This window comes from Sarcophilus harrisii, chromosome 3 (assembly GCF_902635505.1).
Source record: "Sarcophilus harrisii chromosome 3, mSarHar1.11, whole genome shotgun sequence".
In the NCBI taxonomy this organism is placed as follows: Eukaryota; Metazoa; Chordata; class Mammalia; order Dasyuromorphia; family Dasyuridae; genus Sarcophilus; species Sarcophilus harrisii.
In genome coordinates, this window is record NC_045428.1 from 605,132,129 (window position 1) to 605,149,439 (window position 17,311).

Sequence of the window (17,311 nt, forward strand, 5' to 3'; positions counted from 1 at the left end):
AATTAGACAGTACAGGAATTTTGCATTGACTTAAAATGGGAAAATTTGCTTTTTTTGGTCATTCTCTATTTCAGGTAGGTGAGAGAGGTACAAGGATTTTTTTCCTATTAAAATTTTGTTTTGAAAATAAAAGTAAAGTGTTAGGTATAATCTACAAGTGTAATTAGGAGGTCTTGATTCAAGATCTAGATTTAAAAGATGAAGAATGTCATCAAAATAATTTTATGATTTCTTGTAATGAAGTCAACAACATTGGTGAAAATAACAATAGAAACCATCAATATCTGATTTCTTTAATTTTGAAATCCATATAAATGAACATTTTAAATTTACACAAAACAGCAAAATATGTCAAGAAACAAATCTGCAAAGGTAAACTTATTTTTTCAGTAGTAATGAATTCAATAAAACTGTTTTCAAAACTTTCTCAGTCCTTATACTCTATTACATTTATCATTACTGTAATAATGTCATCCTTTAGATTAGAGGGTCAAGGGGCAGGACAATTCTATGGCTAGTACACTTCCCACTATTATCCTCTCCTACACCCCCACCCCCCCCCCCTGCCAAATAATCATCAAAAAAACAAGTTTCATTCCAGTATGGATTCTTTGATGTCTGGAAAGATGGGGACTGGATCTGAAATTCTTTCCACTGTGTTTAAATTTTAAAAGGTTTCTCTCCAATGTGGATTCTCTGATGTTTAGTAAGATGGGAGTTGCGTTTAAAAGCCTTCCCACATTGATTACATTTAAAAGGTTTCTCTCCTGTGTGGATTTTCTGATGTCCAGTAAGATTAGCAATCTGTGTGAAAGCCTTTCCACATTGATTACATTTAAAAGGTTTTTCTCCTGTGTGAATTCTCTGATGTGTACTAAGATTAGAGGAGGATCTGAAAGCCTTTCCACATTGATTACATTTGAAAGGTTTCTCTCCAGTGTGGATTCTCTGGTGTGTAACAAGACTGGAGGAGAATCTGAAAGCCTTTCCACAGTGATTACATTTAAAAGGTTTCTCTCTAGTGTGGATTCCCTGATGTGTAACAAGACTGGAGGAGAATCTGAAAGCCTTTCCACAGTGATTACATTTAAAAGGTTTCTCTCCAGTGTGGATTCTCTGATGTTCTACAAGCTTGTAATTATATATGAATGTCTTTCCACACTGATTACATTTAAATGGTTTCTCTCTAGCGTGAATTCTCTGATGTTTAACAAGACTGGAGGAGAATCTGAAAGCCTTTCCACAGTGATTACATTTAAAAGGTTTCTCACCAGTATGATTTCTCTGATGTAAAGCAAGATTGTAACTCTGTATGAAAGCCTTTCCACATTGATTACATTTAAAAGGTTTCTCTCCAGTATGATTTCTCTGATGTAAAGCAAGATGGGCAGTCTGTTTGAAAGCCTTTCCACACTGATTACATTTAAAAGGTTTCTCTCCTGTGTGGATTCTCTGATGTAAAGCAAGACTGGAACTGTTTGTGAAAGCCTTTCCACACTGATTACATTTAAAAGGTTTCTCTCCAGTGTGGATTCTCTGATGTAAAGCAAGACTGGAACTCTGTGTGAAAGCCTTTCCACACTGATTACATTTAAAAGGTTTCTCTCCAGTGTGGATTCTCTGATGTGCAGTAAGATTTGAGTTGCATCTAAAAGTCTTTCCACATTGATTACATTTAAAGGGTTTCTCTCCAGTGTGGATTCTCTGATGTTCTGCAAGCCTGTAATTGAATCTAAAAGCCTTTCCACACAGATTACATGTAAAAGGTTTCTCTCCAGTGTGCTTTCTCTGATGTAAACCAAGATTGGAACTCTGTGTGAAAGTCTTTTCACACAGATTACATTTAAAAGGTTTCTCTCCACTGTGGATTCCCTGATGTCTAGCAAGATGGGAGCTGCGTTTAAAAGTCTTTCCACACTGATTACATTCAAAAGCCTTCTCTCCAATGTGAGTTTTCTTATGTTTTGCTAGAGTGGAGAGATCTGTAAAAGTTTGCCCACATTCATTGCATATGGAAGGCTTTCCACACTGAAGACATAAATAAGGTTTCTCTATAGGGTGGATTCTCTGATGGTCAAACAGGAATGATCCATAATAGAAAGCTCCCCCACATTTAGTACATTTATGAGACATCTCTCCAATATGAGCCTTCTGAGGACTAGCAAGAGCTGGATTCCAAGCAAAGGCTTTCCCATACTGATCATATCCATATCTTTTCATTCCAGGATGATAAGGAAGAGATGAGTGATAGGATGAGGTTACTTCACCTACATTATATTCACTGGATTCTTTTCTAATACACATTTGTGGATGAGTAAGGAGATTAGAGCTCTGACTGACAACCTTCTCACTTTTATCACTTATGGAAAGCATTTCTTCACTATCGCTTTTCTGATGGCCACTGAGGTCTGAACTGCATTTCACAGCGATATCCCATTGATTACCTGGAACCAACAGCTCTACCTCTTCAGTGAAACATTTCTTGTATTCACTACCTTGAAGATAATCACTTCCTGAGGTCATCTTCTTACAGTGATTTAGGATAGAAGACCATCTGAATCTCTTTCCAATTTCATAAAATTCACAATCACTCTTTGGGTATCTGTCTACTTTGAGAATAAAATCATTCATTTCCTTGAAATTGAAGTCACAGGGACTATCATCCATGAATCTTCGTAGGTCATGTTCTTCCAGAAAAATTCCCAGCTTTTTATTCATCTCATTTACTTTGAAACCATTTTCTACATCTGAAGAAGACAAACATATATACTCAAAAAGACATAAACACATATAAATTAAATAGCAATGTTACATAAGAGTCATTGGAGCTTGTCACCAAACTAAATATACAAAACTTCATAGGTGTACTCAGTGGAAACAGTGGCTTTTAATATCCCAAATCATTTTTTAAAATAGACAAGACTGGAGATATCAAGGTGGTGCAGTAGATAGAGCACCAGTCCTGAAATCTGAAAGATCTTAGTTCAAATTTGGCCTCAGAAACTTAACACTTCCTAGCTTTGTGACCCTGGGCAAGTCACTTAACCCCAACTGCCTCACCAATAAATAAATAGAGATAGAGAATATGTGAGATGTGCAACTCAAAGTACTGGACCAATCAGACTTATCTTCTCCCAAGGAAATATACACATGCAGCAAAGGCAGGGGCCTAAGGCCAAGATGGCTACCAAACACTTAATGCCAGTAATTTAGACAGAAAACTGATCAAACATACAGGTGAAAATTGTAGATCAGAAAAGGAATAGACAGTTTTCAGAGATTTCTTGGATAGTATCACATATACTCATCTGGGAAAAAAGTAAACATACAAATTGGTTTGATGAAAAAAAATGGAGAAATTCAGAAGATATTAAATGAAAAATGATTTATAAGATTACGAATAATTTAGATCATCCATCTCTAGGTAGGCATTGTTTAATTTGCTCCAAAGTATAAACAAAGGTTATAGATATGTTGGATTTTTGGCCCAGTAAAGAAGGTAGATATATAAAGTTCATGTTTGTATCTAATATTATAGTCCAAAGCTCTTTTATGATGCCCTGGAGACTATGGAGGAAAGATCTATCTAAGTTGTCCAATGCTGATGGAGTTACATTGATTAGTTATAAGAAAATGATCATGGAAGAGATGGGCTGAACTGTTCCATAAAGTTCTCAACACACCATCATCACCCACTGCTGAAGTTATTATCCGTTGATCTTAGGTCATATTCCATTCCTCTTTAGCCATTCATGAATTGATGGTATTCCCACAGTCTCCAGCTCTGTCACCAGCTGCTGTCACAGCAGCTATCAATCTTTTAAAACATAAATTGGCTTCCTTTTTCCCTTAATTATTTTGTCAAACAGACCTTACAGTGTATTTTGTAGTAAAAGGGCATATAGTTTTATACCTCTTTTATCATAATTTCAGATTTTTCTCTAAAATGAGTAAATCAGTTCATAATTTCAGCAATAATATTTTAGTGTCCCCCAACATGAGAAGAGTCCAGGATTTGTAGTGAGCTAAATATTTCCTGTCCTATTTTGTCATCTTACCACAATGCTCTCCCATTCTTTTTAGCAAGTTTTCAGGGAGTTTGTCTAATAAATCTGACATTATGCTCAGCTACCTGAGTGAGGGTAAATTATGTAACCTGAAAAAAACTCCAGCTAAGACCCAAATGCATGGAGACTTGGTACACTCAGATGACTGTGCACTTAGGGCAGTTTCTTAGATGTAAAACAGTATGGATCAATTCTCTGTTCTTTTTGCTCCTTTTGAACTGATGAGGAACACCAAGAAAGACAAGAAATGGTTCTTACCAAGGGACAGCAGATTTTGAATATTCTCCAGCGTGACCGCCTTGTACAGCTCCTTCTGAGAAGGGTCCAGGAACCCCCATTCCTCCTTGGTGAAGTCCACCATAATATCCTTGAATGTCACCAACTCCTAAACCATCAAAAATCACTTGATTCAGTGAGAAAGATCCTCCAGAACTCATCTAATACAACCTTCAACAACTTAAAGGAGGAAACTGAAGCAGAGATGGGAACTGCCTAAAACTCTTATAATCTTTAGGAGTGTTAGAGCCCACACTTGGAACCAGGCATTAAGAGCCCAGTGGAATATTGAGAAAAGCATTTTCCATTTGAAATGAGAGTCATGTTGGATAATAAAGGTTGTAAAAATCTCTCACTATAAAATGCTTCTCCCAATGGAATTAGGGAGAATGTATGAATTCTATAGAACCTGTAGAGGTGAAAGAGAAAGGATGATGTAACAATCATCCCCACAAGAAGGGTCATAAGTGATTATATTTTTTAAAAAAATCTATAAAGAGTTTGGGAGAACCTGGTAAATACTGTGTATTCTGGGGTAGAAACCATTAGCAGTGATCACTGAGGAGAGAACAAAGAAATTATCTAGCAAATTTCCCATGAGTCTAAAATGAAATCGAAACTAGATGGAAGCAGAAAAAGAATTTTAAAGAGAATATGATGTCAACTGGCTCATATGAGACTCTTTCCAAACAAGTGATGAAGCTTTATCTGTTCTCATAAAGTGAGCTTATTAATGGAATATGTTCTGTGAGAGAGAATTAATTGGGACACTACCTCTCCCAGAAATCCAGTACTGTGCTTGCATTCCCCAGGTAGGTCTCAGCCAGGAAGTCACGGAGGTCAGGCAGCCGACCTAGGTTGTAAGTGCCCGACCTCTAAGGAATAAGAAATGGCCTTTGATGTTAATTCTTGCCCTGATTCCAACTTCACTCAGCCCTCTAGAGCTCATCCAGAGGTCAGGTTATCCTGACTGGGGAGACCTTTGAAACTGCCCAATCTTTATTCTGTGACTGCTGCCCACTCATTATTTTTTGCTACCCAGTCCCAATCTCTTTCCTTCTTTAACTCTGGGAAGTATAATCCTGTGCCCCAAATCTAATGACCCAGGCTTTTACACATCTAGTAGTAAAGAGTTTTCCTAAGTGAACTTTGAAGAAAACATCACTGACTTCATTTGATGCTATGCTCCTCTTCTTTTATCAATGTACTAGATGCCCCCTTCAGTATCTCTCATCCCCCAATCACTTTGAAAAAACTCAGAGCACTCACTTCCAGTCCTGTTACTGTCTAAGAAGGCACAAAGGACTTAGCAAATGTTGCCAAAGTGTCTGATTTAATAAGCAGTTCTTTTTTTGTTCTTGTGTTTTCTTCCTCTGACATAAATAACTATGAAAAAGACGTCACACTTGAACTCTCAATTTTCTTCTTTTGGTGAAGATGTAGTTTATAAGGAAAGCAGAAAGATGGGAAATGAGCTTCACAGCAAGTATCTCTGATGAAGGCCACATTTCCCAAATACATAGAGAACTGAGTCATATGTGTAAGAATAAAAACCATTTCTCAATTGAGAAATGATCAAAGGAAATAAAACAGTTTTTAGATAAAGAAATCAAAAATAATGTAGGAAAATGAAGTGCTCTAAATCATTTTTGATTAGGGAAATGCAAATTAAAAACAACTCAGAAGTATCAACTCACATCTATCAGATTAACTAATAAAACAAAAAATGATCAGTGCTGGAAAGAATGTGGGAATACTGGGACACTTGTGCACTGATGAGGAAATGAGAAGTGATCCAAGGTTTCTGGAGAACAACTTGGAACTATGAACAAAGGGCAACCAAAGTGTGCAAATCTTTAGATCAAATATAGCATCACTAGGTCTGTAATATTCCAAAGAGATCATAAAGAGAGGCAAAGGGCCTATACGTGCAAAAATATAGCAGCCTTTTTCTGGAGGCAACATTGTGGAAACTGAGGGAATTCCCATCAAGTGGGGGATGGCGGTATATGAATATAATGAAATAGTACTATACAATAAGAAATGATAAAGAGGCAGACTTCAGAAAGAACAACAAAACCAAATTAATGGAAAGTGAAATGACCAGAGCCAGGAAAAGATTGTATACAGAATCAGCAACAGAGTTTGGTGCTTTCCACACCCTAAATAAAGAACTGAAGGACTCTGAAGGTGATTGAAGAATTTATCTTTTAGTTACTTTATTCTTTTTTCTCCTCTTTTGATCTGTTTCATTTTTCACAACTCTAATTTATAGGGAAATATATTTGAAATGATAGTATAGATATACCTATATCAAATTGTCCACCATTTTAGGAAGAGAAGAGAGAAAGGGATGGAGAAAATTTAGAACTCGGAATCTTATAAAGATGAATGCTATAAAATGTCATGACATGAAATTGAAAATAATTTAAAAGAAACAAGCAAATGTACTTTTTTGTGTCTGGGTCCTAACCTGATCTTAGCTAAAACTTCTTTCTAACTGGTTAGGAGACCCAACAGATCCCACCCGAAGCCCAGATCAGGCTAGGAGGAGAGACTGTGTCTGTGACATCTGAGGAAATGTAACCGCCCATTGATGGAGTCTGTCACACCCTCCAGTGGATAAAGAAACCACAGTTTACTCTCTGGCTGGACCCTGAGCTCCTTGACTCTGGCTTTCCCTACCAAGGACCCTGACAATTCCCACAACAGGATCAATGAGACCATTTTTATGAGGCTCCTGTCACAGGGCAGACACCACAACACCCGCCCCAGCCTTCTCACACCTCAGTTGTCCTCTTTGCCCCAGGGACGTTGGCCTCCTGGCTTATGCTTAACCAGGACTGTCTGCAGTGGCCTCCTCCCTCACCTCCGGCTTCCTTCACATCTCAGCTAAATTCTCCCTTTCTGTAACAAGCTTTTCCTGGTCCCCAAACTGCTGAACCTTCCTCTGAGAGTAGCTCCCGTCTACACTGTCCAGTGCAGGTGTGGACACAGCTCATGACATGTTTCCTCCCCTGGGAGGCTCCTTCAGGGCAGGACCTGATTTTTTTTTCTTTACTTTCCTCTACATCCTCAGTGGTTCACATAGAGCTTGGCCCAGAGGAGCCAATTTCTAAACATCTGACTTGACTTGATCTGAGACCTGGTAAAGCAAAGGGAGGCAGAGAGCCCTGGGAGCCACCTGAGGGGGCAGGAAATGGGCAGTGACATGAGGGCGATTCCTGCCCTGCTGCCAGCCCTGCCAGGCCCCCTCCCTGCAACAGGAGGAACCTTCCTGGGCTCCCTTGGATGCTTCCTGGGCTGATGGTCCTGAGCTGGGGGGAGGGACTGCACTCACCTGGGACGAGGGGCTCCGAGTACCAGGAGCCATGTCTCTGGTTCCGGGCTTGGGTCCTGTTCCAGCTGGTCTGGGGAGGGAGAAGGACCCCAGAGAGGGAGGCCAGGGTCTGAGGCTTCTCTGCCCAGGCTGGACACTGACCTGCCCACAATGAGAGAATGAGAGAGAGAGGGAGAGAGAGCTCTGAGGGCAGGGACCGTGGGGAGAGGCTGCACCCCAGGAGGAGGCAGGGAGATCTCAGCTCAGAGAAGGATGCAGAGAGATCTCGCCTGTGGGGGCAGGAAGACCCTCTCCGAACCCCCAGCACTGAATGCTTAGATCTCCTGCACACTGCAGGGAGGGGCAGCCCTGGGAGCAATAGCCCCATGGATTCAAGGCCACAAGGCCTTCCCCCGAATCCCTGGAAGGCCAGTGTGACCTGGCCAAGCCCTCGGTCCCCGCCTGCCTCAGTTTCTCCATCTATAACCAAGGCCAGGGTGCCCCGCCCAACCCCCCCCCCCCCAAGGCTTCAGAAATGACCACCAGGAGGGACATCGGTCGAGGAGAGGAGCCGGATGGGAGTCCCAGTCCCCCTCCCCGTCCTGCCAGGAAACCTCCACCCCCCCACTGTCCTCGAGGCAAACAAAGACTTGGCAAAGTTCACACAAGGGCAGTACTTGGAGAGCGCTTCCGACATCCCTGTACTCAGTGCTTTATAGAGAGGTCTCATGGGGGGGAGGGGCTGCTCTCACCCACTTTTTGCACCGGAGGAAACTGAGGCAAACGATATAAAGCTACAGAACCCGCCCCCCTCCCCTAAGTGTGCCACCGGCGACCGGTGAGGAGACCCCGCAATACCGGGGGCTCCGTGGGGGAGGGGCCAGTTGGGTTCCCCAAGAAACACTCAGCAGCGCCCGCCCCCCCCCCAGGCACAGGGATGCACAAGCGCGCCCCTCCCCCACCTCAGCCCATGCAGGAGAAATCTCTCCGGCTCAGGCCGGGGAGCAGCCGCTTGAATTTATGTGCATAATATAATGTGCACTCAGGCACACGCACCTACGCACCAGCAGCAGCTCGGCTACACGCCCCCCCCTCGCAGCTACCGCACTTTGCACAACTGCGCTGTGCACAACTGCGCCGGCACCTTCTGCTGCACGCGCCCCACACTCGGCCTGCACACGCGCAACAGACTCAGCCACAGCACCGGCCCCCAGCTAGTGAGGAAGAGGAGGGGCCTTAGGAAGGAAGAGGGACGTGCCAGGCCGCGCCTGCGCACAGCTTTCCCCCCCCCCCCCCCCATTTACCCCTCCTCCTGCCCTTTCCCACTCCCCCAGCACTGAAGGAAGAACCGAAATAAAACAGTGACCCCGGAAGCAGCGCCGCACCCCAGGGGACTCCCGGCATGCCCTGCGGCTCAGCAGCCCAAGGACCCGGGAGGGGTGTGAGGGGCGTGACGTCACTAGGAGGCCTTCTTTGACGCAGTGAAGACTTCATCCCATTCCTTCTATTCCTGGCTCCGCCCCCGCTTCTTTCCCGCAGCTTCCCGAGCTTTTGGGGATGAGCTGGGGATGGAACGTGGGGCCCTTACAGGAAAGAGACCCAGATGTGATGGGAAATTCCCCATGGGAAAGTGCCTGTGGAAGTTCTGAGTTAGATCATTTGCATATTTGTAAATGTGGGCTCGGTCCCCTTGTCCCGGGGCCTTCTGCCCTCCCCCCCTTCCGTGAGGGGGGCCCGGGAGAGACCCGCGCTCGTGCTCAGCCCCCTCCGGGCCCGCGGCGGGTTTGAGGCCGTTTCTGTTCCTTTGGACATTTCCCCGGGGCAGCTGCTCCTTCCTGCGTCCGTTGGGGGGCAGGGAGGCTCCCTCCGAGCTTCCGCCTGAAACCCGGGGCTCTGGCCCCCCTGGAAGCGCCTTCTTCAGCCCCGCTGAGAAGGGGTAAAAGCCCCTGTTTGTTTCTAAGAGGCTGCCTCGGGCGCCTCCTGTCGGGGAAGCGGGAGCCCCCGGGGGGCGCCGGGAGATTTCTGGGGAACCGCGAATCTTCCGCTTCTTTCCCAGCCCATCCCGCGAATCCCCCCTGGGCGGGTCCGGCCGCGCTGCGGAACCCGCGGCACCTGGAGCTTCCTCCCCACGCCCCGAGCCGGGGCGTCCTCGTGCCTTGGGGCGGCGCCCGCCCGCTGAGCCGGCCTGGGCCGGAGCCCCTGACGCGGGGCGGGGCGATTGCGGAGCGTCCTCGGGCCTGTGACTAAGGCTATTCCGCCAGTTTGAATCCGGGTGAAGCGGGTTGCGGCCCCTTTAAGAGACTGCATTTCCTGTTGCTCCGCGGTCCCTTTCAGATCCCGGCCCGTTCCGGGGGAAGCGCGGTCTCCCTAGAGAAGAGCTTTGGACGCCCGGGCCTTTGGTTCCGTTAGAAATCCCGGCCAGAAAAGCCCCCTTTGGAGGGCTGTTAGTCCCGCTGGGAGATCTGGGCCGTCCCAGCCCCCACGACACCCACTATACGCGCTTCCGTCAACGAAGGCTGGAAGCAGACGGACCTTGGCGGCTCCCTTGGGTTCCAGGCCTTTGTCCCCTGAGAACTGCGCTCTCAGCGCGAAACTCCATTTCCCATCGATCTCCCTTCTGAAGTCAGTCTCTGGCTAAACTGGCGTCTGTGCCACAGTAAACTCACTTTGCAGCTAATATGCGGGAGTGAGGGGATGCTTTCCCTCCCGAAACCGGGGCCGATCTAAAGGGGGTTCTTAGCAACTCTCTCATAGCCGCTAAAGTAGACCTAGATCCCTCAACCAGCATCTCAGGGAAGGATGGGGACCGAGCCGAAGCGGAGAACCCACAAAGGCCCGGGCTCATGAGCCCAGCCCCCAGTGTATGCTGCACCCGCTTGTACAGACCTCCCCTCCCCCCAAGTCCAGGGGCTGGGCTGGGACCTGATTCACCACCCGCCCACTTCTCTCCTCAACATCCGGGTCCTCGTGGGAAGGGGAGGGGTGCTGAGAGCGGAGCATGTGGGTCCTGGGGCACAAGGAAGGCGGGAGATGAGGAAGGAGGCCAGGGGAGGACTGGGCGGGGGAGGCTGTGGGGGTGGGGAGGTCACGCCAAGGCTCAGGATCCTTCAGGACGCTTCTGGCTTTTTGTTTTAACATCTGTAAGCCCCCCCCCCCCGGACCTTTTCCAGCTGTGGGGAGGCGGGGCAGGGAGGGGCTGCAGGGTCCAGAAGGGGCCTGGGCTGCAGAGTGGGGGCTTAGGCACAGACGGACACCCGTCATCCAGATGCTGGAGCACAGGGGGAAGCACCTTGTTCGTGGCCCCTGAGCTGGAGAGGAAGGGGAACGATTGGGGTGGAAATGACTCTAAAAGGCGTGTGCACAAATGCGCCCGAACCAGCCGCCCCCCCCCCCCGCACAGATGTGCGCGCGCGCACACACACACACACACACACACACACACACGCTCCCCTTTGCGCGCTTCTGTCTCCGCGGGGCTTCCTGCTAAAGCTTCGGGCTCAGCTGGGAATTCCGAGCCTCTTCCGGGCTTTCCGAGGCCCCGCAGGGATTTCAGGCAGGGACGGCTTCTCGCCCTGGGAACAGTCAGCCCAGAGGCCAGTGGGGCTGCCCAGGGCTGGGGGAGGGGCCCCCTGGGGGAGCGTCCCGGAGGGGACCCGCTTCTGAAGCGCTTTTCCGCAGGAAGCCCAGAGCTGTCACGGGAGCCCCGGGGATTTCCCGAGTGGGGGCGCCATGGGGAGGGCTCAAGGCCTGTGGGGATCAGTTCCCCGGAGCGGAGATTTTTTGTTTGTTTCTTTTCAAACCCATGCAGCCCCTCAAGTCTTTCCTGGTACTTTCCTGGAGAGGTCCCAGGAGGGGAGGAGGGGAGGGGGTGCATGAAGTACTTTCTGCCTCAGATGATAATGGGTTAGGAAAGTAACTCAGGATCCCTCCAAGAAAGAGAAATCTAAAGGTTGTCACCGTGCTTGAGAAAACTCACTGGACCGTGGTTATTTGACTAAAGGAAATTTAGTATTTTATGACATGGACCACTAAGGGTAGCAAGATTATTTGAAAACCATGATTAAAGCTCCGTGGGTTATGTTTTCCTCTAAATCAGCTTCCTAAAAGAAAAGGCTGAAGGATTCCCAATTCGGAGTCACCAAGTGGTTAAAAAAAATGACACGATCCAATCCAGTTCCAATTGATCAGTGAGGAACAGAATCAGTTACACCCAGCAAAAGAACACTGGGAAATGAGTGTAGACCACAACATAACATTTGCATTCTTTCTGTTGTTTGCTTGCATTTTTGTTTTTCTTCCCAGGTTATTTTTACCTTCTGTCTAAATCCGATTTTTCTTGTGCAACAAGAGAACTGTATAAATATGTATACATATATTGCATTTAAGATATACTTTAACATTTTTAACATGCATGAGATTGCCTGCCATCTAGGGGAGGGGATGGAGGGAAGGAAAAGAAAAACTGGAACAGAAGTGTTTGCAAGGGTCAATGTTTCTCATGCATATATTTTGTCAATAAAAAGCCATTAAAAAAAAAAAAAACTGAGAAATGACAATCTAAACAGACTAAACCACTGCAGAAAGCAGGTGTCGGAAATTCATTTTCTTGAAGTCTCTTTAATGCACACACTGTTATTTGAACTGGTCTTAAATGTGGGAACAGGGAATTTTCCTCCAGTCCCCCAAGTTCTATCACTAATCCCACATTCAGGGAAATCTCTAAAGTTTTCCTGTTTATCCATGTTGGGGGCAGGAGGCAATTTAGGCTTGGACAATTACACAAAATAGGGCAGAAGATAGAAAGGGATTTTTTTTTTTTTTTTAAAGAAAGGATCACATCATTTCCATGTATAACAATACTTGTACTTCCTCCACCTCATCCTCCTCTCCCACATCTAGACTGATGTTAACTAGCTGCTTTTTATGAAGCAGAACAGGCTTCCTAGAGGCAAGAAACCCTCTGTCACACTGCATTATACAGTATCTGGAATGATTTTTTTTTTATTAATTAAGGCTTTTTTATTTTCAAATTATATGTATGGATAATTTTCAGCATTCACCCTTACAACACCTTGTATTCTAAGTGTTTTCCCTCCATTGCCCCAGCCCCTCAGCAAATAATCCAATGTATGTTAAATGTGCAATTCTTCTATTATATTTCCACAATTATCTTGCTGCATAAGAAAAATCAGATGAGAAAGGAAACAAAATACAAGCAAACAACAACAAAAGAGTGAAAACACGTTGTTGTTATCCATACTCAATTCCCACAAACCCCTCTCTGGGGGCAGATGGCCCTCTCCATCGCAAGAGCACTGGAACTGACCTGAATCATCTCACTGTGGAACAGAGCTGTGGCCATCAGAAGGATTGTTTCTAAAACGGACAACTAAAATCCTCAAGCTGTATTGGAGAATCACATGGTCCCTCTCCAAAAATATTTTTGTACGTGTAGGCCCTTTGCCTCTTTTTATGATCTCTTTGGAATATTACAGACCTAGTGATGCTATATTTGATCTAAAGATTTGCACAGTTTGGTTGCCCTTTGTTCATAGTTCCAAGTTGCTCTCTAGAAACCTTGGATCACTTCTCATTTCCTCATCAGTGCACTAGCGTCCCAGTATTCCCACATTCTTTCCAGCACTGATCATTTTTTGTTTTATTAGTTAATCTGATAGATGTGAGTTGACACTTATGAGTTGTTTTTATTTGCATTTCCTTAATCAAAAATGATTTAGAGCACTTCATTTTCCTACATTATTTTTGATTTCTTCATCTAAAAACTGTTTATTTCCTTTGATCATTTCTCAACTGAGAAATGGTTTTTATTCTTACACAGATGACTCAGTTCTCTATGTATTTGGGAAATGTGGCCTTCATCAGAGATACTTGCTGTGAAGCTCATTTCCCATCTTTCTGCTTTCCTTATAAACTACATCTTCACCAAAAGAAGAAAATTAAGAGTTCAAGTGTGACGTCTTTATCAAAGCTATTTATGTCAGAGGAAGAAAACACAAGAACAAAAAAGAACTGCTTATAAAATCAGATACTTTGGCAACATTTGCTAAGTCCTTTGTGCCTTCTTAGACAGTAACAGGACTGGAAGTGAGTGCTCTGAGTTTTCTCAAAGTGATTGGGAGATGAGAGATACTGAAGGGGGCATCTAGTACATTGATAAAAGAAGAGCAGCATAGCATCAAATGAAGTCAGTGATGTTTTCTCCAAAATTCACTTAGGAAAACTCTTACTACTAGATGTGTAAAAGCCTGGGTCATAAGATTTGGGGCACAGGATTGTACTTCTCAGAGTTAAAGAAGGAAAGAGATTGGGACTGGATAGCAAAAAATAATGAGTGGGCAGCAGTCACAGAATAAAGATTGGGCAGTTTCAAAGGTCTCCCCAACCAGGATAACCTGACCTCTGGATGGGCTCTAGAGGGCTGAGTGAAGTTGGAATCAGGGCAAGAATTAACATCAAAGGTCATTTCTTATTCCTTGGAGGTCGGGCACTTACAACCTAGGTGGGCTGCCTGACCTCCGTGACTTCCTGGCTGAGACCTACCTGGGGAATGCAAGCACAGTACTGGATTTCTGGGAGAGGTAGTGTCCCAATTAATTCTCTCTCACAGAACATATTCCATTAATAAGCTCACTTTATGAGAACAGATAAAGCTTCATCACTTTCTTTGTTCTCTCCTCAGTGAACACTGCTAATGGTTTCTTCCCCAGAATACACAGTATTTACCAGGTTCTCCCAAACTCTTTATAGATTTTTTTAAAAAATATAATCACTTATGACCCTTCTTGTGGGGATGATTGTTACATCATCCTCTCTCTTTCACCTCTACAGGTTCTATAGAATTCATACATTCTCCCTAATTCCATTGGGAGAAGCATTTTATAGTGAGAGATTTTACAGCCTTTATTATCCAACATGACTCTCATTTCAAATGGAAAATGCTTTTCTCAATATTCCACTGGGATCTTAATGCCTGGATCCAAGTGTGGGCTCTAATACTCCTAAAGATTATATGAGTTTTAGGCAATTCCCATTTCTGCTTCAGTTTCCTCCTCTAATTTGTTGAAGGTTGTACTAGATGAATTCTAAAGGATCTGTCAGCACTGAATCAAGTGATTTTTGATGGTTTAGGAGTTGGTGACATTCAAGGATATTATGGTGGACTTCACCGAGGAGGAATAGGGGCTCCTGCACCCTTCTCAGAAGGAGCTGTACAAGGAGGTCACGCTGGAGAATGTTCAAAATCTGCTGTCTTTGGGTAAGGACCATTTCTTGTCTTTCTTGGTGTTCCTCATCAGTTCAAAAGGAGCAAAAAGAACAGAGAATTGATCCATACTGTTTTACATCTAAGAAACTGCCCTAAGTGCACAGTCATCTGAGTGTACCAAGTCTCCATGCATTTGGGTCTTAGCTGGAGTTTTTTTCTAACTCCTACTTCAGTAATCTGGCCTTCATTTGCCAGTTTTGTTTCATTGGGAGCTGCTATTTGAATGCGATACCTATTGACTTCTCTTGCAACAAGAGCTGTTCTTTCAGATGTACTGGATCTACAAATGCACACATGTTTCACATACTGATGGTGAGTAGAATCATCTTTTCAGAAGTTTTTGTATATTTTTAGCATCTTGACCACAGGGTGGGATCCCGACCTGTCGTGGAAATCAGGCCAGTTTTTAGGATACCTCTTCTAGCTCCTTCCTCTCACATGGAGGTGAGCAAGGGTGATCCTTAAAAGGTTACTCAGACACCCAAAGGACTGCTGAATCCCACTGTTGATTTTAGTGGGCAGATGACCCTATAGCAGGAGCTGCTTTTGTGCAGAGTTACAACTGCACCTCCCAGTGTATCCTGACTTGCTGCTTTGTCCGTCACCTGCTACCACAGGGCTTTGAGGGCAGAAATGGTAAAATGGTATGGTGATGATATGATGATATCTTTTGAATCCAGCATAAATTGGACTTAAGTGGCACTTAATAGGTCCCTCTTAAATTCTCATTGGCTATTATTATTCTCATTTGTGTACCTTGTTTCTTATTTTGCTTTAAAACACAAATATAATTTAGATATTTCCTACTTTTTCAGTCTTCTTATATCTTATTTCCTGCTACCTACTCTTTGAGGCAATGACACTGGGCTCCTTGCCATGCCAGAAAGAAGACTCTCCATCTCTAAGCTCTGGGCATTTTCTCTGGCTCTCCAAAATGCACTTTGGAATTCTCTGCCTAGTTGTTTCAGCCTCTTGGATTCCTTCTATTAGGTGAATTTTTGTATCTTTTTACATGCTAATTCTATGGTCCAGAGGGAGGACCTGCAAAGTTGCAGGATATAAAGTAAACCCACCCATATCATCAGAATTTCTAGATGTTACTAAGAAAATCCAGCAGTAAGAAATAGAGAAAATCTCTTGAGATAACATAAAATATTTGGATGTCTACCTGCCAAGACAAAGCCAGGAATTATATGAAAACAATTATAAAACACTTTTTGTAATGTCAGAGAAACTGAGGCAAGATAGAGATTAGAGAGTTTTTAATATTTTATTTGAGAGGGTGAGATTGTGCTGGGGGCATGTTGTCCCCAGGGCTGATGTCTCAAAGCATCCAGGGGCAATGTGAGGTTCCTGTGGAATATGTATATATACATGTGGCTCCAAGCTACCAGGATAGACTGAGGCAGAGTCAGAGCACTGAAAATGAGAAGGCAATATCAATCTGGTTCTGACAGGGTGGGGGGGAGGCACCTGACATTCTGATAAGTAGGGAAGGTCATGATGTCTAAGATAGAAGGTCTTTCTCCTTATCTGGATTAAAAATTTATAATTTATAATCTTATAGCAGCCAGCCCTAAATTTTATCAGTTCTAATGATTAGGAGGGAAGGGTGGTATTACAACCATGGGGATTGAGGCAGACCAATTAAGGGAAACCAAGACAATTAAAAGGGAACCGTGGCACAACATTTTCACACAATAAAGTCAGATCTAAACAAATGGAAAATTATCAATTACTCAAGGGTAGGCTAAGCTAATGTAATAAATGTAATAAATATGAATAAAATAATGTAATAAAAATGATAATTCTACTCAAATTAGTAAATTACTCGTTCAGTGCCATACCAATCAAAGTCCCTCCAAAATTAATTTATAGAGCTAGAAAAAATAGTAACAAAATACAGCTGGAGAATCAAAGGTCAAGAAGATCAAGGAAATTAATGAAAATGATATAAAAGACAACAACCTAGAAGTATCAGACATAAAACTGTGCTATAAACAGCAGTCTTCAAACTATATGGTTTGGATGTAGTGGATCAATGGAATAGGTTAGATGTATATGACACAATAATCAATGACTATGGTAATTTATTATTTGATAAACCCCCCAAACTCCAGCTTCTGGGTTGAGAACTCAGCATTTCACAAAAATTGCTGGAAAATGATACATCAGAAATATGGCATAAACCTACATCTCATACCCCTTAGCAAAACAAGTTCTAAATGTGTTTATGACTTAGGCATAAGGGGGATACTATCAGGAAATTAGGAGAATAGTTAACCTATCTTATTTTTGGAGAAGAGAGAAGCTTTTGCACAAACAAAACCAGCACAGTTAATACTAGAAGTGAAGCAGAAAGCT

The 17,311-nt window shown here is 44.0% G+C and overlaps 1 protein-coding gene across 5 annotated transcripts; it reads right to left on the reverse strand.

Moving 5' to 3' along the window:
• Positions 1-281: 281 nt before the first annotated feature.
• LOC100917170 (zinc finger protein 2 homolog) lies at positions 282-10,109 on the reverse strand. 5 transcript variants are annotated; one of them, XM_031964016.1, is made up of 5 exons: positions 8,719-10,109; positions 7,684-7,824; positions 5,118-5,218; positions 4,326-4,452; positions 282-2,747 (listed from the first exon to the last, which is right to left on the reverse strand). In XM_031964016.1, the coding sequence occupies exons 4-5, from the start codon at positions 4,426-4,428 to the stop codon at positions 661-663; spliced, it is 2,190 nt and encodes a 729-aa protein (XP_031819876.1). In that variant the 5' UTR covers positions 4,429-4,452; positions 5,118-5,218; positions 7,684-7,824; positions 8,719-10,109; the 3' UTR covers positions 282-660. The 5 variants fall into 5 exon arrangements, with proteins under 5 accessions (XP_031819876.1, XP_031819874.1, XP_031819872.1 ...); XM_031964014.1 differs by lacking the exon at positions 5,118-5,218 and having other exon boundaries at positions 9,048-10,109; XM_031964012.1 differs by lacking the exon at positions 5,118-5,218.
• Between the last annotated feature and the right edge of the window lie 7,202 nt (positions 10,110-17,311).